The 22,260-nt window shown below is 36.8% G+C and overlaps 1 protein-coding gene across 3 annotated transcripts in view; it reads left to right on the top strand.

Moving 5' to 3' along the window:
* The window catches only part of IBTK (inhibitor of Bruton tyrosine kinase), a 57,772-nt gene that overhangs the window by 9,985 nt on the left and 25,527 nt on the right, over positions 1-22,260 (top strand). For 2 of the 3 annotated variants that reach the window (XM_055713853.1, XM_055713855.1), the window contains exons 3-17: positions 2,377-2,473; positions 3,367-3,491; positions 4,518-4,628; positions 5,833-6,003; positions 7,186-7,303; positions 9,071-9,251; positions 10,370-10,493; positions 12,748-12,925; positions 14,183-14,360; positions 15,213-15,809; positions 17,672-17,758; positions 18,729-18,811; positions 18,928-18,965; positions 20,807-20,903; positions 21,297-21,398. In XM_055713853.1, the coding sequence (XP_055569828.1) occupies positions 2,377-2,473; positions 3,367-3,491; positions 4,518-4,628; positions 5,833-6,003; positions 7,186-7,303; positions 9,071-9,251; positions 10,370-10,493; positions 12,748-12,925; positions 14,183-14,360; positions 15,213-15,809; positions 17,672-17,758; positions 18,729-18,811; positions 18,928-18,965; positions 20,807-20,903; positions 21,297-21,398 (2,287 nt within the window). The remainder of the gene's footprint in view (positions 1-2,376; positions 2,474-3,366; positions 3,492-4,517; positions 4,629-5,832; positions 6,004-7,185; positions 7,304-9,070; positions 9,252-10,369; positions 10,494-12,747; positions 12,926-14,182; positions 14,361-15,212; positions 15,810-17,671; positions 17,759-18,728; positions 18,812-18,927; positions 18,966-20,806; positions 20,904-21,296; positions 21,399-22,260) is intronic. The other variant, XM_055713854.1, reaches the window with a different exon arrangement.

Consider the following 22,260-nt stretch of genomic DNA (forward strand, 5'->3'; position numbering starts at 1 on the left):
TTGGTACTTGCTTAGAAGAGACCTGTACAGGTTTCCCCAGATGTATTCTACTTTTCTATCAGCTGCATGAATGAGTGAGATTTTTCTGATAGCTAGCTCTGCTGATACTCTTCTAAGAAGTGGAATGAAACAGCTCATGGAGAGTGCTCTGCTTCCCAGTTCCTTAACTGAAGTCTCCGTGCAGTATGCATTATAAAAAGGATATGCCCTTAAGGTATTACAGCAACAACAGGAAGGGATTACAGAATAAGTTTATGAAATAGCTGAGCTAGAAAGAAATCTTTGAAGGTTGGCTAGACCAACCCACTTGCTCAAGCAAGGTTAGCTAGAGCAGGTTGCCCAGGACTATGTCCAGTTGGATTTTGAATGGAGGTTCAAACATCTCTGTTCCAATATTTTAATGCCAGTGCAGTAAAAATGGTGTTTAGGTTTAAACAGAATTTCTTACGTTTCAGTTTGTGCCCTTGTTACTTTGTTTCTTTTGTTCCCTTGTGTCAATATCACTGCTATCTACACCTCACCTCCAGTCAGTTACTTATACATACTAATAAGACACAGCCCCTCCCCTCCCCCCCCCCCCCCCCCAACCTTCTCTAGGCGGAGCATTCCAGTGCTTTCAGCTTCTTGTATGTCAGATGCCTCAGTCATTAGTTTCTTGGTGTTCTGGTGGATGTGCTCCTGTATGTCTGTCTTGTACTGGGGAGTCCAGACCTGAACACAACACTCCAGCTGTGGCTTGCCAGTGCTGAATAATACCTGTTGGCAACACTTACTTGCAGCCCTGGATGCTTTTACCATTCTTAGCTGTGAGGACACACTGCTAGCTTGTGGTGGACTCGTTGTCCACCAGGAGCCCTGGATCCTTTTCTGCCAGGCTGCTTTCCAGTCACTTGGCCTCCAGCTGTATAGTGGGTTGCTCCTCCCCTGGCCAGGACTTGCATTTCCCTTTATTGAACTTCATAAAGTTCCTCTGAGCCAATTGCTCCAGCCTGGTAAGGTCCCTCTGAAGGGCAGCATAACTCTCTGGCTTGTCAGCCACTCCTCCTGGTCTTATATCATCATCAGCCTTGCTGAGGGTGTACTCTGTCCTGTCATCCAGGCCATTAGTGAAGATGCCAAACAGTACTGGGCCCAGAATCAAGAGCTGGGGTACACAACTGGTGCGGATGGCAGACTTCTTTTGTGGGCTGGGGGCAGTCATGACTTACTCTCAAACTGTATCTAAGTACAAGTTTTGCCACTCAGCAGTTGGGGTTTGTTTTTACAAATTCAGATCACGTGAATAGCACTGCAGCCTGTGTTCTGCTTGTAAATGGCTTCTGTAGCTGCCAAAGAGAAGAATATCCAGCTACTTGTTAAATCATAAGAATAGGTTGGTCTTTCTGTCATATAGTGAATTAATACGGGCAGTGTTGCTAGTATGGTAGCCTTTATAATTTGGAGAATGTATGTTGTTCTGCAACTTGCAATAGTACATATTGCAAGTGTTTTTCCAAAGGAAGTTATGGGTTAAAATCCCTACTGCATATGTAGCTACTTGTCCTGTCATGTTTGAATGAATCCCACTCTGTTGATTTTTTTTTATTTCATGTGTTTACTTCTTAAGGGTGAAATTCTGTAAGGTTTTCTTTTGTATTAGCCATGAGCTGTGGTACATAGGTACAGCAGTATTATCCACTCAGTTCTGCGGGGGGACACCTGCAGTTCTTCCCTTCTGGGATGTGATTGATGAAACTTGATTTCCTTAAAACCAATGGTGGTGTAGCAGCAGTATTTTGCATTGAGAAGACAGTGTATACAGAGAATATTTACCCCGCTCTGAGTTCTAAAGGAATGACCTGTTCACGCTTTATGTTTCTGAAGCTTCCATGCAGCTGTTGTGTTGTTCATGTCCTCTTGCCTTTTCTCAGCAACTGTGAACCACTGTTCCTTGCTTGTTTTCAAAGCCATTGCAGGGTATTTTTGATGTTCTCACTTCTCTAGCTTGTCAAAACTGACTCTATATGCCAATATAAGAAAATGTGTTCTTCAAAGCTGGTGAATGCATTTTGGTAAATCATTGCCCTTCCTAGATGGCCATGCTTTATTTTCAAGTGTGTTTCCTTTGTGTTTCACTGATTACATCTTATTACTCACTGAGTATTCATACAATAAAATTCCAGTTAATAGGTTAACATGATATATACTTGGCTGAACAGAATTGCACTGTTTTTTTCAGGTTTGCTTACAGTTTACGTGAATCTGAAGATTATACTTCATCAATATTAAACTTCAATTAAAGATTCATGTAGCTTCTCAAACATTTAACTGGCTCACTTTAAGCTGTGGACTGAAAATTAACTTCTGCTCTTCTCTTCCCCTCCTCTCCTCTTTCAGCATGGCGTTAGTCTGTATGTCCAGGATAAAGAAGGCTTATCAGCCCTGGATCTAGTGATGAAAGATAGGCCAATCCATGTGGTGTTCAAGAAAACTGGTAAGAAATCAAATTGCTTAAATTGTTTTATAAGGAGGTGTGTTTCAGCAATGTATTAATGTACATATGAGTGTAGACAAAATTCTCTGTTTCTAATTAGGACTGTGTAATGAGATACACCTGAAAATATGGGGTCACGAATATCCTGAGACCGCAGGGGCAGAATCTTGGCAGTAGGCACAGGATGCATGTGTGTAGCAAAAATGAAGGAATAACAAATGACAGGTTAAAAAAAAAAAAAAAAAAAAAAAAAGCCAAGTGATATAATAGGTAACCCAAAGAGGTTGTGGAGATCTCATCCCTCTTTTAATTGAAGTTATTAGAGAGCCTTCAGTGTCTCTGAATTTGATAGTTTACGTCAGTTTTGTGTCTTGTTAAAAGAAGGGGAATATGTTCTTGTGTCTTCAGAATATTTTTTAGACAAGGTAGCTTGATGCAAGCTAGTTACACTCACTCTAAATACTCATTTCCTATTTGGAGAGATTGTGTGTAAGAATAACTTGTAGCGTACAAGATTTTCTTTGACAGGGGAGTAGTTTTCCCAGTAGTGTTTCTTTATTTATGTACTGTTCTATACTTCTCTACACCCCCTTCTTTCCTCTTTTCTCCATGTTTCCAAGTTCAGTCTTGTTGTACAGTGAATTTTTTTCTTTTTAGCTTGTTTCCAGTCAGTTTAAGTAACGTTGGTTATACAAGTCCTGAGCATGTTAGTGTTAAAAATTGTCACAGCACCTTACTTCTTACAAGAATAAATATTTTTAAAGTTCAGGTTTAGTTAAAAACAACTTTCATATTCAAATTTTTGATAGAAACAGCAGGAGTTGCTTTTTCAAAGTCAGTATGCACAAGACCAGTATATTTACAAGCTGCAGAGAAAATTTTTTTCATTGCAGATCCCACAGAAGTCTACACCTGGGGAAACAATATAAATTTTACTTTGGGTCATGGTGGTCAACAGGGCAAACATCATCCTGAATTGGTGGACCTTTTTCCTCGGAATGGCGTGTATATCAAACAGGTATTCTTACATAGGCACCTTTCTGAGTGAACTTGAAATGGTGTGTGAGAGGGAACAAATACTGAAGATGTTACCAAGTTTTGAAATTTTGCATGGGAAAAAAAAAGTCGGGTCTGTGGTTTTTTTGTTGTGTTTGTATTTGGTATTTTGTCATGTGTCCCTCCCCTACCCCCTCCAATCTCTTTCTCTTTCTTCCTAGTTATTTATCAGCAAGCAGCTTCTATTGATCTGGGAAGCAGCTTAGAGCACCTATGGAGTACTAGAGTAGGCCTGCTGTATTACATTCTTGCTGCTTTCCTCTCCCACCCCCAACCACCCTCAATGAAATTATCGTTCTCTATTTTGGTAGGGAGAGTTATTTTTTTTATTTCTATGATTTACTTTGGATATATGGCTCATATATCATTAAATAAATCCAGAAACATGGTACTCCTTATCTGTTCCGATTTTCAGACTTTTTGTGCAACTCCAGTAGTGAAGTGGGACAATGAATCTGTTTGATACAAGTTGAATTAAAATTCTTCTTGTGTTGAAAACAGCACGTGCTGTTAAACACACTTTCTGTAGCAGTATTTTTGTCCTTAATAACTCCTTGAGACTTCAGTTTAAGAATGCATGGAAGTTAAAAGAACAGCTTGAACAAGCATTCAAGGCAGGCAGTCTGTGCTGCGGTCTTAACATGTTTCCTTCAGCTCTTTTGAGGCAATATTGTTGTCCTTAAAACTCAGTCTTTTGAGCTTCTGTTAGCCTGTAGGGGCATGCTTGAAATGATTTTAATAAATACAAACAGTAGGTCTCTTCAGGTAGGTTTAGGCAGTACATAATAAATGTAAATCACATATTTTGTGTTTTATGACTTGATTTGGTGGTCCTGTGCATTAATAGTAGTATCTTACTTGTATTTTCACAAGCAGATCTTTCTTAAAGCTGAAATTCTTCACACAGTAGTTCTGGCAGGTATTCTTGGATTATTCAAGAAAATTAATTTGTCCTATATTGCTTCCTCCCCACCCCTTTTTATTTCAGGTGGTACTCTGCAAATTCCACTCTGTGTTCCTTTCCCACAAAGGTCAAGTTTATACATGTGGACATGGACAAGGAGGACGCTTGGGTCATGGTGATGAACAAACATGCCTGGTGTGCTATCTTATGCTATCTTGTGTAATCTAGCATGATGTTTTTTTTATTTGAAACATCAGGTCTAAAAAGTGATTTAGAGTTTGTGTGAGTGTACTTTGAAAACGAGTTTGCTGTTGATTTTAAACAAATGCCCTTGCTCCCCATCAAATAACAGAAAAAAAAAAACCCCTCTCCAGTACTACTAGTGAGGTGACAGAGAATAGAAATGTGCTTTTAAATATATTTTAATTTAAGATAGCTAGGTACTGTGGTTAAACTTCTATGTTATGGAAGAGTTGTTTTAAAGGCTAGCTGATGCCATATAAGTAGAAGCAAATAGTTTTGGGCTGAGCTGGCTTCTTAAATAGGTTTGTGATGCTATCTGATGAGTGTCAAGACTGGCACAAAGGAAAAAGCAGTACTGTGGAGCTGTAGTGGCATGAAAAGTGATGGCAGGATTGCTCCTTCCTAGACTTGCACAGCTATTAACTGAAAACTCACCTATCATTTTTGTTTGAATAGTACATATTGCAATATGCAAAAACAAAATTTGAGGAGACTAAGATATGATGACAATACAATTCTTAGTCTTTAGTACCTTATCCTGTGTGCATTACCTGGTAGTGTGCATTTAGTTTGCAGCACGATAAGTTTTAAAAATTTCTAATAGCAGTTATCTGGTAGAACTTGATATTGTGTCGCTGGATGTTCAGTGAAGACTGGAGCTCAATTCTGAACACTTTTTTAAAAAAATGCAATTCTATGAAATGAGATTTTTTTGCAAATTGCTGTTTTGAATTTGGGATGTTACCCAGGGATGTTACTGCTTCCTTCTCTGGAATTTTCTTAGGATTATCCTGTGTTTTGGAGGGAGAAATCTTTATTGCTCATGGTAATTTAAAAAGAAAAACAAAAGAGGTAATATTTAATATTTGTCCAGCTGTCCAGAAGTTATAGTTTTCAACCTAATTTTGGAACAGGTAGTTTAAAAATCATCTCCCTGGTAGGAGAGGATGCATTTAAAATGAAAACAGCTCATCTTATTGCATTGGCTGTGGTAATTATGTTAATGAGTGTATTGTATGTTCAAATGCATTTTTGTCTGTAGTTCAATATTTGGTCATGATTTTCTGTTGGGTTTAATGTTTTTCATATATGGCCACTGGCTAATACCAAACTAGTATATTTTTATATCAATGCTGTTTTTTTTTTTTTTGTTCAGGTTCCAAGACTTGTGGAAGGCTTAGCTGGCCATCAGTGCTCCCAGATAGCTGCAGCTAAGGATCATACTGTTGTTTTAACAGAAGACGGATATGTTTATACGTTTGGTTTAAATACTTTCCATCAACTGGGTATTCTTCCTCCTCCTCCTAACTGCAGTGTTCCTAGACAGGTAAAAATAACATCAGTCAAAGCTTAGTTGTTCATATGTTGGATTTTTTCAACAGAAAGTAAAATGTGAAGATTGTGGAAATAACTTGTAAACCTTTTCAGGACAATTAAGTCAAATGTGAGTTCAGATAAAATCTTGATTCTGTGTTATCATACATCTTAATCTGAAATACTTAACTGTGTCCTGATAAACATCTTACTTTGTAACCTGAACAGTACTACAGTGTGTAGTGCCAAGTATGATATAAGGTACAATTGCCAAAACTCTTTTCTTCCCCATATTGTTGTGCAGGTGAAATAACATAAAAGTAATAGATAGGTATTACTTGAGATTCAGGCTCTTTGCTCTTTTAAATCACTGGATGGTATATCTCGGGGTTTGATGGTTGTGTCCATTGCTTAGAAGCACTATTCATTCTGGAGTCATAATGCCTTGGGAGGAATAGTGACAGGGCAGAGAGCGTATGGACATTAGCATCTTGGCTGTATTTCTATGCTCAAACTCTTAATGTTTTCTTTTTTTTTTTTTTTTTTTCTTAAGTAAGTAAGAGTTAAATCACTTATTATTTAAAGAAAGCTTCATCTGGAGTAGAACAACGTTGCACTTCAGTGTTACAGAAGTAGGAAAGAATAATTTGCCAAAATGCAACAGGATAGTGTGTTGGGTTACAATGGGGTGCTTTTCAATAGTGTAATGATAGCTGTGTATCCACAGTATTTGCTTTGATCTTGATCATTTTGATTTGGAAAATCAAGTTAAATTTGAAGTGTGGAATTAGTGTTCTGTAGTGTGTTTAGGGCATTAGGACTTAAAAGCTGCAACTTTTCACTTGACACTTTTGCAGGACCTGAGTCTTTGGCTGTCTTATACGTGTCCTGTACAGTCTTGTTTCAACATCTTAAGACAGCCTGAGGAAATCTGATTCTTGTTCTGATTAGATAATGCAAAAATTTGACTACTTTTTGTGCAATATTTTTGTGTTATCTTTGCGTTATCATACATGCTTTGCTAGTGCAATGGCACCCCACTTGACAAACTTCTAAAATAATCCTGATTTAAGACTGTATGTGGATTGATACCAATTCTTGATGACTTTCAGAATGAAATGTTGTCAGAAGTTTGTACATGAGAAATTCACCTGTTGCTGCTTAATATTAAGATGTACTTTGGATTTGTGCTTAGGTTCAGGCAAAAAACCTGAAAGGTAGAATGGTGGTTGGAGTGGCTGCAGGCAGATTCCATACAGTGCTATGGACTAAGGAAGCAGTGTATACCATGGGGCTGAACGGCGGCCAACTAGGTAAGGTAGAAGCGTTCTGAAAGCAAAACTGAGCCATTAAGAGATGTTATTTGTGCTGAAGCTGTTATGTGGTTCTGCAACAGAAGCCTTGTTAAAGCTCTCTTCTTGCTCTCCCCGCCTCCCCCCCCTTTTTTTTAAACCAGTCTGATGACATCATTCACTCTTCTTCTGAAGAATATTTTTCATTCCTGCCAGTCACTTTCACATTTTGAGATGATAGGAGCTAGTCAGACTTAGCTCTGTTATTTGAACTCTTTTGTAATTAGTTTGCCTTCCATGTGTCTTGTGTGGTCCTGCCGGTGAAGGCTCTCATGAAACTGAATGTGCTGTTTGCGATGCAAATTACCCCAAGGCAGACTTGTCTCCTTCCAGGGGCCTGGCTGGTACTACTGCCCTTAATAAATTATAAACTAGCATTCAGCTCTCCTGCCTATGTCCTTTTTTCACCATGCACTGTAAACATGCTACTGATAACTTTTTCCATACCAACTTTTTAAACTGAAATGCTTGCCCATATCTAGAATTTTCTTCAACAATGCCATTTACAGAATCTTAATTCAGTATTATTCTGAAGTCAAGAAAGAACCTAACAAAAATATATTACCAACTAGTGAACTTTTGATTTGTTGTATGAATGGGATATTTTAATTGCTTTTGTCTTTTTTAATAAACAGGTATTGCAATATTGGTTTGGATTTGCATTTCTGCAGTTCTGTATCTGTGTGCAAACAAAACTGTTAGCTAGCTCTGGTACTTACAGTTAATCTGCATCAGTTCTGGCATCAGGTTCAGGCACTTTTTTGTGTTCCTATTTAAGATTGCAAAGGTATGTGAAAAAACTTGTCTTTGTCAGAGAAGTATCTTACTAATGAGTATTTTTTTTTTTTCCAATGCATCAGTCATACATACTGTTTTTTTGTGGTTTCGTGTGTTGTTGAGATTGTTCTGGTGTGCACATGGCCCAGTGCAGTACCATATGAGACAGTAATTGGGTTCTAAGCAGTATAGTTGTGTCAGCTGAGCACTGTGATAGCCCTGTGGTGATAAACCTTGCCTCTTTAAGATGTTTGGGCATAGCAGTACACTGTCACGTGACTTGGTCATTTTCAGCTTTAGGGGTAGCTGTGCTGCTTTTTCCTGGATATTTGTACTCTGTGGCACAGAAATAAGTGCACACAGAGCAGGGTTATGTTCTGTATGAGATACTTTGTGTTAGGTTTCTTGATGCAGTGGAGCAGCAATGGCCTGATTTATTTTTTTTTAATGTTTTTAGTAACCTTACCTTACAGCTCCAACCTTGTCTGCTGTTTCTTGTAATTGCCTGTCTTCATGCTTATGTGTGGTTGTAGTAACTTCTATGACAAGCTTGTTTGGTGTCCTCGAATGGCTGAAATAATCTATAGTTTATGCCAGTGTGATGATGTTTCTAGTGTCTTGAGCTGTAGTATGATCAAATAGATGTTCTTTCTTTGAAATCAAAGGCAGTACCATTGCAGAATCTAACTGCATTAAATAGCTTTCCTTGAAGAATATGCCTTACTTCATTTCTTATGCATCAAATCTTGAATGTTTTCTGGTGTTTGTGGTGAACGAACAAGAATGTGTGGAGTCTCTTACCTGTCTAATTATTTTAAAGATGAATTATCTACCCACCTAAAAAAACTCTTAGAATTTAAAGGTTCTTCAAAGCAGTGTAGCAAAGTGTCCTTTAAATGCACAGTGTGTAGAATGGCAAATAATGTTTTTTGGGTATGTTATGTTTTCTAGGTTTTCTGCTGGATCCTAATGGAGAAAAACGTGTAACTACACCTTGCCAAGTTTCTGCTTTACACCATAAAGATATCTCTGTGTCCTTGGTCTCTGCAAGTGATGGCGCTACAGTATGTGTTACTGAAAGAGGAGATATTTATTTACTTGCAGACTATCAGTGCAAAAAGATGGCTTCAAAGTATGTGTTACTTTTCTAATTTGTCATGAAAAATATGTGAAGATTTCACTGTAGTCTTATACTTGCAAGGTATTTTAAAGATTGTTGTGCATAAAGTAGAGATAATAGAGTGCTCCCCTGAGTTTTCTTAATTTGCAGTTCTTTCATATGAACTGCAGCCATCTTTTTTATTTGTTTTTGTTATTAGATGAAGCTAAGGTGCCACTCACTGTTTACCAAAGGTATTTTTAAGAAAAGCATACCAAGAGGAAATATTTTGTTCCGTAGGTTTAAAAACACTGGAACTGGTATTGTTTGTTCCTCTGTTAGCCTGAATTTGTATAAAGGTATCTTGGTAAGGGTGCTGAAGATCTGCTATTCTATTTAGTTATGTTCTTATAATTTTGCATCAGTAATTGGGGGTCTGAATTTTGTAATTAATTTGTGCACGTAGTATATTACAAAGGGTAATTTAGGTTGCAGGGGGGACCTTGTGACATCATCTGGTCCATATGCTAAAACCTGGATGAAAAACCTGTTAAAAGAAACTGGGCCCATGGCTCATAGATTTAGGCAATTATTTGATCCCATACTCTCTTACATAGTTTTCAATAACAGATTATAAGAGGTGACTATACCTTGTTTTCTACATGGTTGTAAGTGAAGGTGCTGGCACTTGGAGAAACCTAATACTACGTACTGCTCTCTTATACTAAGAAATTGAAACGAGGTAATATGCATGGTTTTGATCAGGTAAAAACCAAAATGCACCAAAAACCTGAGAAATGGCCTACTGGGATAGAATAGGTCTTTTAATACAAACAGCTAAATGAAATTTATGCAACTATAATTTTTCTAATGCTAAAGATCAAAGCTAAATCATATATTGGTTTCTACTTAGGAAATTTTGTGAAGAACCTATGAATATGATGTAACTTACTTAAAAGCAAAACAAAAATTACAGTCTACTAATAGTATTTTATTTGCGGTCATTATTAGCAGAAATGAAAATATTTTTTCAGTGTCACTACCTCAACTATATTTTCTAACTGGTGCTCTAAATGGAAAAGGTAACTGTTATAGAAGCAACGTAAGTACATAATGAAGAAATACTAATTTAATCTTTTGTGTTCTTTCAGACAGCTAAACCTTAAAAAAATTCTTGTTAATGGGGGATATTTGGAATATAAGGTAGATACTGAGCATCTTAAAGAAAACGGGGGTCAGAAGATTTGCATTCTAGCGCTGGATGAAGCTGGAAGAGTAAGTTGTGCCTAGAAATCATAATTATATAGCAAGCTGCATACTGACTAATCAAACAAACTTCAAACCTGAGACAAGACAAAAATCATGGACAGAAAATATTCAGTTAATTTCTGTAGAACTGCTAGTGATTTATTTTTTTTAAGGACTGTGGGGAGATACTGAAGTAATGTACAGTAGTTTATTTCTGAATCTGTGAACTTCTACTAGCTTTTCAGTAAAGGTGTAAACTCCACTGTTTTTGCAGAGAGAAGTGGTTATATAGTGTTCATGGTCTGTGTTTTTTGTGGGTGTTTTTTTTTCTTTCCACCCGTCCCCCCATCTCTCCTCTCACCCCACCTACCCTGTCACCTTTACATCCTCCAGAAGTAGCCTCCAAGTAGTTTCTGGACTTAAAGTTTTAGAGCCTTTGCTGAAAAGCAGCTGTTTTATAGGTGGGATGTTGGTAAGTTGCAGCTAAACCTGGTGAATTGTTTAGTATTTATAGTTAAGTGTAGACAGTGTGTCGTCTTAGAAATAGAATACTGTGGTGGATTTATTGTTTTCTTTCCTCATTCTTTCATACAGTAACGGTTTATAGGACCCTTGAAAATTCCAGCCTTTTCTAAGCTGCTCACTGGGCGATCTAAGCCTGCAGTGCCATCTAGTGGTGTTTACAAAAAGGTTTTGTTACTGAAATGCTGTCTTAAAGAATGGTAAAAACTGAGCTTGTATATCAAAATAGGGAGCAGTGTGCGTGTTTCCTTGCATTTGGCTGAATTATGTGTTTTGGGATGATCTTATCTGTTTATTAGGTCATTAGTTGTCTCACATATTATAAACTTTCAGTTTGGTAGTTGTTCATGTGAGGTTTCGCTTCCAGCATCTGTAGTATTGGTAGTGCCCCTTCAGCATCTTTGGGACGCTGCTTTAGTGTCAAAGAAACTACTTTGTCTTCCTGCTTCAGTGCAACTATGTCAACCTACCTTTCATATCTTTCCATGCTGAATACTGACAAATGCTGGGATCTTTAGTACTTTTTGGCATTATAAATTATTGACTAAGGAGAGGGATGGAATGTTAATACTTCTGTTTCCTGAATCTGCACTTCCTGGTCTGTCTTGATTGTACTCTCTTTAAGAGAGTACTGTTTAGCCTAGAAAAGAAGAGGCTCGAGGGGGACCTTGCCAATGTAAGGGAATACTTGAAGGGAAGATGTAAAAAAGATGGAGCCAGGCTGTTTTCAGCAGTGCCCAGTAACAGAACCAGAAACAGTGGGCACAAACTGAAAGAAAGAAGACTGTCTGAATGTCAGGAAGCGCTTTTTCGCTGTGAGGGTGGGTAGAACTGGCACAGGTTGCTCGTGGAGGCTGTGGAATCTCCATCCCTGGAGATATTCAGAAGTCATCTGGACATGGTCCTGGGCAGCTGGCTCTGGGTGGCCCTGCTTGGGCAGGGGGTTGGACTAGATGACCTCCAGAGATTCCTTCCAACCTCAAGCATTCTAGGATTCTGTAGGTCTCAAGAGAGGGCAAAGGAAATGGGTTAGTCAAATTCTTTTGTCCTCTCCTTATGTAGGTGTTAACAGACCTGTGCAGGTTCTTCAATGGGAGAAGATGAAAGCCTGGCTAATGCCACATCTGGGCTTTATCTTGTGTGGGATTGTTTCTTCATGCTCGCTTCTTTCGACACCTACAGTATACCTTGTTGCGATCATGGTGTGCGTGCAGTTCATCATGTTTCTGTTGAATGTTTTGAAGTTTGTATTTGGTCATTATCTCCATTCTAAAACCATGGCTAGTACAGAGAAACCTGAGTTGTTGTCAAACAATTAACCTGAAGTGGTTTAAATTTTTGGTGTGCTGACTTTGAATTTTGCCTGATTTATAAGCAAATCAGTTTGACAGATCTGTAAATGAAGAATTAGATTAAACTTGTTTCTTGACTTGATGACAACTTTTGCTGTCCTTGTTGTGTCAGTAAAAACTGATCGGTAGGTGACTGCTGTGAAGTAGTTTGAATATTCAGAGAAGCTTTTCAAGTGCCCTTCACGAGCAAATGGTCTTGATATCATAATAGGTTTTCCCTGTTTTACTTGTGGGTTCTTTGTAATAGATGTTCATAACACTTTAAGGTATAATTTTGAAGAAGTCTTTTTTCCTTCTGTATGCAACTTTGAGATGACACGTTCTTGTGTTTCAAAAAAGTAGTTTGTAATATATAACTGGGTTTATATGATATGAAAATTGACCTTTTCTCTGAAAAAATATTGCAGGTGTTTTGCTGGAAGTCATCTAACAACTCCATGAAACAGTGTCGTTGGGTGTATGGCCGGCAAGTCTTCATGTCTGATGTTGCTTTAAATGAGAACGAAATAATGTTTGTCACACAGGATGGTGAAGCCTTTACAGGGAAGTGGCTGGAAGAAGGGAGGAAAATCTCAGAAAAGAAAGGTTAGCTGTGCTTTCTTAACCGTTTTTAAGTACTTCAATATCAAAGTTTAATTGAATCTTTACAGCTTCACAATATTAAGTGGTGGGTTCGTTCTGTCTGTCCTCTGTGGCTGATGGTTGGTAGCATTGACCACTACTGTTCTCTTTCTTCAGTAATACTAAGATTTACCTTACAACCTTCAGTTATCCCTCATGTGAAGATTTCCAGGAAGAAAAGTACTTCTGAAGAGTAATAGTAGTACAAGGGTCCAGTGTAATGATCTTGTCACATATTAGATGGCCAGTCCTAAGAGACTGGCATTGAACAAAAGAAGGAGCGTGTATTTGCTTGCACTGCTAAGTGTGAAACCTTACTGTGTTTCCCAGACCCATATCTGGGCATAATACAGGATCCAGAGCCATTTCCACCTTATTAACTTGGCTTGTGTTGCTTGAGAGTGAGTCCTGCTGGACTGTTTTTCTGCAAGGTAGATAACTCGTCTAGGACAAGATTTTAATTGAAACTGTCATCTCTGATCATGTAGGGGTCTTTAAAACTCTATGGATAGAAATGGATTTATGTCCAATCTGGGATGTATTTGAACTTTATAGCTTTATGTTGCAGTTCTTCCTTTGATACCAAGATTCCATCTTTATTTGTGTCAGTCCATTTTTGCATTCTTTCACAGCAAAAATCTTTATCCTCAGTTGCTCAGTCTGGAGTTGTATACTGGTTTTGCTCTGTTGCTGCTTTCTTTCATTCTACACATCACACAGTAGTTCCCTCGTTACAGAGGCACCAAACACATTGCCTTTTTGCTCTGTTCTGGTCCTGGTATGTGTCTACAGCCACTCTCTTCTTTATGCTTGTTGCTGTTCTTTTTGTAGTTTTAGTATCTTAAGGAAACTTCAGAATCCAGATCTGTTGGCTAGTTGAATGTCTAGTTGATGTTCATCACTGATCTGTAATGAATGAGAGCTTCTGGCTTTTTGAAAGGTTCTAATGAATGTGGTGAATGGTATGTACATACTAAGAAGCGACAAAACACTTCCACAAGAAGTTCTGGATAAAAACTTTTCTATATATAATGTAAAGTCTTATTCTTCAAATGTCTTCCTGCATTTCAGTTAAGCGAACTGAAATCTTCAGCATAATTTAGCCTTATTCATTGACTCCATCAATGGACTTAGAGCAGTCATGTATCGTGCCGTTCTGTCAGTTGCATTTTAATTAGCTGGACCCTTCAGTGGGTTTTTTCAAATTTTTCTTTATTTTAGCAGAACTTGTATCAAGCCTTCAGAATTCTTCATGTGATGTGTCTTGTGAACATGATACAAACAGTGTGTATGAAAGAATTCGACTTCAGAAGCTTACTTTCGTCCACCGAGCTGTTAGCATTGCCACTGATCCTAATGGCTGCAATTTTGCTGTTTTACAGTCAGATCCTAAAACAAGGTATATTTAAAATATCAACAACTATAATTTTTCTCTTTTTTATGTGGGATTGCCGTTCAGTCATTCTGCTTTTCAGAACCATTTTTTGGGTCATGGAAAAGTCACAGTAAATGCTGTTGTCCATACTGCTAGAGAATAGTACTTGTTAGTAAACAACTCCCCTGAAGTTACCCAAAGACCTCTACTTATATATTTGCATAATTAGTATAAGTAGTGTTGATGTTTTATCTAAAGTATTTAAAGCAAGCATTGATGATGTATTTTTTTAGCACACTCTGAGCTCTACATTCTGTAGAAATTAATCCCTTCAGTAATCACCAATAATCAGCTTTTGAATAAAAGTGAAAAGTGGATCTTTCATTTGTTTGGAAAAAATGTTTAAAGTAAAATGAATAAATAGAATACTGAACCATATTCCTTGCGCTTTAATAATAGTTTCCACTGTATCTGATAAATAAGTAAATATTACCTTTTTTTTCCTCATTACTTTGGATTGTAATAAGAAATACAGCAAACATTTCTCTGTTTTCATGTTGGAAAAATGAGATGAAGGTAAGATAGTTGTGGTAATACAGATTTACTGGCTGCATTATGAAGATATAGTACTGTATTTGATATTCTGAAGCTAGAAGGATCTTACATATATTGTTTAATTGCCTAAATGCTATGTTATTAGTTCTACTTATAAAGAATAGGACAAGAGATGTTGAGTAGTTCAGCAATGTAAGAAAAAAAACCCAAACCGACCAAATGTAAACAACCTCACAATCTTCATTAAACATACTATGTAAAATTTTATGGAGCTTGTAAGCAGTGGTTGGGTTTTGTTTGACGGATTTCATTTTGTTCTAGTCTCTATGAAATTCCAAGTGTGTCAGTATCGAGTTTTGGAGAGGATTTTGGCAAACTGTTAGATGAAACAGACGAAATGGACAGCATCCATGATGCAACTTTTCAGATTGGCACAAGAACTTACCCTGTGCACAAATACATCTTGGCTGTACGCTCTGACTTCTTCAAGAAGCTGTTTGTTGCCAGTGACAACCAGCTAGACACTCCAGATGTCTACCGGAAAGATGAAGATGCTGTTGGATGTGATCTTTATGTAATAGAGAAAGTTCATCCAGATCTGTTTGCTTACCTTCTGCAGTTTATATACACTGACACTTGTGATCTTCTGACTCATGGTTATAAACCAAAAATCCTGCATGAAGGAAAATCAGAAGAATATGAAGATACTTTAATTTCTAACCTGAGCAAAATGAGTTTTGATGAAAATATTAATGGAAAGTCTGCATTTGAGATTTATAGAAATAATCAAGTGCAAGTTCTAAATGAAAAACAGAAGAGCAAATCTAAAAAAGGCAAAGTTGTGGGTGAAGAAGCTAACCTCATAAAAATGTTACAAAGTGCTGCAAAGAAGTTTGGACTCAGCAATTTAAGTGGAAGGTAGGTGCAAGGAAATGCCTTTGTATTCTGGCAAGCTCTTCAGAGTGGTTTTGTGTAAGCTGATCTAACTTTAATGACAACTAAAGTAGAAAGGTAGTTGGGGTTGATAAGTTTGTCTTTTTTTGCTTGCTTTATTGTTTCTAAGTATAAAAGTTTACAGTGAATATCATGTCATCTCTTTAAAGTAACGTCAGTTTGTTTGGATGCTCTTTGCTAAGAGAAAGTATGTATGACCTTTTTGAATAATGTCAGAAGCAGACTTTTGCAGCATGATGATCTACTTAAAGCGTGATTTTTCCATAGGCTTCTATGTGATGGAAATGTGCTTTTGGCTCTCGCTATGTCAAAGAACCTCTTGGACATTTGTGTTTAAAACATCTGTCCTGTAAGTTTTTCCTGGTTTCAGCTGGGGTACAGTTAATTTTCTTCTTAGTAGCTGAGTAATAGTGCTATATTTTGGATTTAGGATGAGAATAATGTTGATAACACACTGATGTTTTAGTTGTTGCCTAAGTAGTGTTTACACGAAGTCAAGGATTTATTCTTCTGAGTTGGCTGAGGGACACGAGAAGCTGGGAGGGAGCATAGTGAGGACAGCTGACCCCAGCTGGCCAAAGGGATATTCCATACCATAGGACATCATGCTCAGTACATAAAGTAGGGGAAGAGCTGACGGGGGGCCACTGCCGGGCATTGGTCCATGGGTGGTGAGCATTTGCATTGTGCATCACTTGTTTTGTATATTCTAATTCTTTTATCATTATTATTTTCGCTTCCTTTTCAGTCCTATTAAACTGTTGTTGTCTCAATCCATGAATTTTACTTTTTTCCCCAGTTGCCCCCCCCCCCCCCCGCATCCCAGTGGTGTTTAGCTATCAGCTGTGTGGTGTTTAGCTATCTGCCGGGTTAAACCATGACAGTATCTTTTAAGGTGTGAACTCTGAAACTTGACACCTGATGCAGATCATCTGACTTTCCAGATGACTATCATGAAATATTAATACTTGTTTTGTTAGAGACAGCTGATCTAACTGAGTTTTGGATTGATGAACGTCTACACTTTGGTTCTTAGTCTACCACTTTTTCCATAGACAGTGGAAATATTTAGTGTAAAACAACACAAAGCAAAGTTCTGTTTAACTGATGCATTTTTAATGTTATGTGATGAAACTAATGGAATTGAGATCAAATGTTTCTGTAGAACTGTATTACTCAGTTGTTTGGATTTTTTTTTCTGCATTTGTTTTTTCCTTTCAAAGGAAGGAATGAGCTTTTTCAGGGCAGTTTTCTTCACTGTATTTTTCACAAACAGTAAAATTAATCAGTGAATCAGATGTGAAGCTGCTGCTAAAACTGAGTCCCCAAGTAAAATTTTCATGTTAAAGCGCTTTCCCTTTGAAAGTGTATTGTTTTGTAATCCACTAGCAGCACTTCTGTGTCTTTACTATCCCGTTCACAAACCTCGATGAATTACGGTGGTAAAGAAGCCTGTGCTGAAACATGCCTCTCTGAAGCCACTGTCTTTGCTCAGGTAGCTGATGAGTAGCAGTATATATAACTCCTAGATTTTTGACCCAGTGGTGTTCAGCTTTGGCTTTAACTATAGCAGTATAGCTTTCACCTAAAATAATAAATAAGGTAGCTAAGATGTGGAAAGACTGTCAGTTACATTTTGCATCTGCGGTGAAGACTTTAAAGTAACAACTGGCCCTTTCTAGTTTTCTGGAATGGATGATTTTGATCCTTTTTCATAGTCACAATATGAGCCCACTGAAGTGCAGTTACTTTGTGACATGGTTCTTCTTAGTGGTTTGAACTGTAAACTAATTGTATTACTTATTACTAATGTTAATGATTTGCAGGTTGGATGGAGTCAGGTTAGAAAATGGAAAAATTAATGTTGTCAACAAGAAGAATGGGAACAAACCAAAGTTAAATCAGAAGAAATGGTAAACTCTTTAAATGAAATGCACCCTCCCCCCCCCCCCCCCCCCCCATCTTCTTATGTTATCTATCTGTTAAGTGTAGGGTAAGATTGATCAGCTGCATTTTAACTTCTGGTGTGGACTTGTCTCACAGCAAATCACGTTTGAAAGATCTCTGTAGATGCTTGTAGAACTGATTTGTGAATTGGTAATCTGGGATAGATTATGTATGGTATATTTTTGCTTCTTTTTGCTGTACAATAACGTGTTCTGTGGATTAACTGTCAGAATACTAATGCCAGGATAAATGTGGGTAGTCTAATAAAAAGTAGTTAGACTTTTGCAAATATGCTTGCTGTGACAGTAAGACCACATGGATTGGAAATAAGCAAATGTATAATACTCTTTCTATTTAAGACAATTTCTGGAATATCTTTCAATAGAAAAAAAATCCTGATGCTTTTATCAGTGATGTTTGTTTTTTCATTCTGTTGGTATGATTGGGTTATTTATACCCAAAGGCTTGAATTGTCTACTTAACATAGTAAAAGCTACATTGCATAAAAGTAGCTTTTTTACAGAATTTGGATTGCTTCACTCTTAAAATGCATTGTCAAAGCTTAAAGTAGCTACTAATGTAAAAGTAATAACTAAACTCAGATCATTTAAGACTGACTGAAATTAGCCATCATTAATTTATTTGGTCATAGCAGTTTCGAAACAGTAATTGACCATGTTTTGCAGGAAATAACTTCAGATGCCATTTTGAGAGCTTAACTTTGGACAAAAAAATTCTGTCTTGACACTATCATACCTGTACTTTTAGGTTCATCTTACGTGATATTATTGAAGTTCAGGTGTGTTTTATTTTAAAGGATAAGTCCTGATTTGTTGAATTAAGATTTATTTGTTGTAGTAAGCATTTATTTGTAGAGTTTATGATTTGTAGTTCTTCTGAATAGTCACAGTTCTGATCCTATTAAATATCTTACAGTTCCTATCTCTGCGATGTGACCCTGAAATCTTTAGATGGAAAGGAATTCCCGTGTCATAAGTGTGTACTTTGCGCAAGACTTGGTATGTCTGTGTATTTATATATATATTTATATATATATATATATGAAATAGAAGTCATATTATATTCTTTAACTGAAATTTTATTGCATCTTGAACTGAAATGCCTTTCTTTACAGATTATTTTCACAGCATGTTAAGCAGCTCATGGATTGAGGTAAGTTTGTCAGTAAACATGTGTGGTGGTATGTTTTGTTGCATCAAGTAAGGGACAGTTTTTAAATTTTTCCTAGAATAACATATCCTAAATACTGAGGAAAAGGAAAGGCTGGATTCTTGGATCCTGTTTGCAGGGAAAAAAATGAATAACCAAACCACATTTGTGGTTACACTGTATTTGTACTATTGAGATTGTATATTAAATGAGGGTAATAGATGTAATAATGTATATCGAAGGAAATTAAAGTATTACTTTCTTTTTAGGGGTTTATTTGGAGCTAGTTCATGGATTTATAAAAGCTGCTAGACTGTTCTTAAAGTATACGGCTTTGCTTGATTTTTGTTTTCTGTGAAATATTGTACAAGTTAAATAGTATGCAGTACAGAATAGCTTTTCATAAGCAGTAAGTGAAAGATACAGCAGAATCAAGAGTCAATGTGTAGAATCTTTAGCTGACTTTCACTGTTAATGAAATAGAGTATATAAAGGAGTACTCCACTTAGTCACCAGCTGCTGCTTCAAAAGGTGTAGCTTTTTTATTTGTTTTGGTTCCTATTTGCTAGCTGTGTGTCAGTGCCCTGGTTATTCCTGGATAACATAATTTCACTAAATGCCTGTTTAAGTATATCAATACTATTGATAATACTTGTTGAAAGAGAGGAAAGGCGTAAATGGAGAAGCGTTTTTCAGTGACTGAAAGCTGAAGCAGTGTGCAATGGTTTTCCCAACTTTCATAGCTTTTTGGCAGTATGTAAATCTAAGAACCTGCCAAAGTACTGGCAGTTCTCTTCTGCTGCGTAACAGAACTTCACCTGTCCTCAAAGTTACTGTGCTGCCTTTTCCTCAGTCATTCCTGAGGAAACATGTCCAGAACACTGTGAGACAAGTGATTGAATTATTTTTAATTATTTTAAGTGCTGAACGTCCATTTGTATTGTTTATTTCTGTATCATTTGTGTGTAGGTCGTAAGTTACGTTATTTTGTAAGTAAATATAAATCATACTAAATTCATAAGTACATATTTTGTGAATCAAGTGCTCTGGATGCTATATAAAAATCTTAATGTCTGTAAGAAGTTTCTAAACTTCAGATGGGAAATAGGTCAGTACCAATAGCTTGTTCTAAAACAAAACAAAACAAAAAAGTATAAAACTACTCTAGTACCACATGATATAAACCAAAGTTTTTAAGTAGTAAAGTTGCACAGACTTGAATGGGGTGACAGTTACATGGTTTAATGGCTAATCTTTGCTCATACAAAAGCTTTGCCGTAATGGTTAAGATGATTCTTCAATTGTATGATTTGCTGAGGACCTTGTTTTCTGAGGGATTGACAGTAATGCCTCCCTTTGTTTTATTCCTGCATGGGAACTTCTGATTTCACTAGATCTTCTACCTTGAAAGGAAAGCAGTTCAGTAGTTGCATGCGGGATTCCTGTAGTTCTATTTTTAGACAGTTACGGGTAATGTAGTATAATACAGTAATTTAATATAGTAATATGATATAATCAAGGATTGTTAGAGAAGATGTTCAAACCGATGAAACATTGAACTGTTTCATGGATATTTGCTCAGAATTTTGGGCAGGTTTTAATTGCACTGCTACAATCAGTTCTTAATGGAAGAACTTGAACAGATCTTATGCAAATACTTAAATAATTGTTTAACTTTGCAAATGTGACCCTCAGTCTGAGTTATTTGCTAAATGCAATTGCTGTCTTAATTTGATATATTATTCCAAATAGTCAGCTTCTTTTACTCTTTCTGTTTGTGGTTTGGGTTTGGTTTTGGGTTTTTTTTTTTTTTTTTTTTTTTTTTTAATCTTTTTGTCTTTTAGGCTTCCTGTTGTTCAGCTCTGGAAATGCCAATCCATTCTGACATACTACAGATAATTGTAGATTACCTGTATACAGATGAAGCTCTTGCCATAAAAGGTGCCATTAATATATTTTCAACTCAATTGTAGCTCCTGCTATTTTTGTGTTTTTAAGATAGAAATTCAATACTTAATATATTTTTGTTGAAGTTTTATGTAGAAAATCTGTGTTTGTGTGAGTCGTGCTTTAGATTTTGAGGTGATAGCTGTACACCAGGCCCTTTTGTAGCTCTTCTTTAGTTTGTCAAACTGTAGTTTTCCTTTTTCCTCCTTTTCTTGCTTCAAAAAAATGACTTTTTGTGCTTCACTAAGCTATTCCTTGTGCTGTAAAAAACCTATGAAAATTTGCAAAGCCATTACATTAGTCCTTTGGTAAAATCCCATTGAAGCTGTATGTGTTGTAGTTGCTTTTGACTTGCCCACAGTGTTTACGTGATGCTTTGTTTTCCAGATTCTCAAAATGTGGAATTCGTATGTAATGTTCTTGTGGTAGCAGACCAGCTTCTTATGTCCAGACTCAAAGAAATCTGTGAAGTAGCCATTGCAGAAAAACGTAAGTTCTTCCACTTGTATTATGAAGGGTTAGAGAATAAAAATTTTTTTTTAGATACTATGTTCTTGCCTGTTTCAGCACAGAATTATTTACTTATATTCTTTTGCTCTGATTACCTTTTGCTGCTCATTGCATAGCTGTTAACAGTTGCTTCTTTAGTCTGGGTGATGTTCTAGGTTAGTATAATCTTCTGTTCTTTATGCATCATTTTCTTCATCTCATGTTCTTCAATAAAGGAAAAAAAAAAAAGTAGAAAAATGCAACCCCCGCCAACACCAACCCCAAACCACTACAACAAATAAAGCAAATTTTTATAAAACCTTTATTTCATTGAATTCAAACTTCTTATCTTTCAAACATGATAAAATTAATTCTGTGTTTTTATTTCTGTCCTTGTATTTAGTTTTACTGGTTCTTCTGTTGTTTGTTTGAGACAGTGCTGTTTCTATATGGTCATGAAGATCTGCCTTTTCTAGGAAACACTAAGTGTTGTCACTTGGTACAAGAAGTCAGCATACAATATTTGCTTGGCATTTCTTAGTGACTTCCATTTTTATCTCTTCCCCCCATGCCCCCTTCAGCTCCTTTTTTTTTTTTTCTTTCTCCCTGCTAAAGGAACATTTGGAACTTTTAAGAATTGTTTATGCTGTGTATGAAATCTGGTATTTTTCCTTTCCCTCTTTGTTTTGAAACCAGTATGTTTGTAGGTAGGGCCTTTCTGTTTCTGTGGAGCACCCGTTGCATTCAAGCTGCTACAAAGTTATGTGGACCTTGCTGCGGTTTATGGCCATTTGAGCATTTATGGCCATTTGAGCATTAGCATTTTTTTTAGGAATGAGGAAGTATATGTTAAGTTTTAATA

This window comes from Falco cherrug, chromosome 6, assembly GCF_023634085.1.
Source record: "Falco cherrug isolate bFalChe1 chromosome 6, bFalChe1.pri, whole genome shotgun sequence".
Lineage (NCBI taxonomy): Eukaryota > Metazoa > Chordata > Aves > Falconiformes > Falconidae > Falco > Falco cherrug.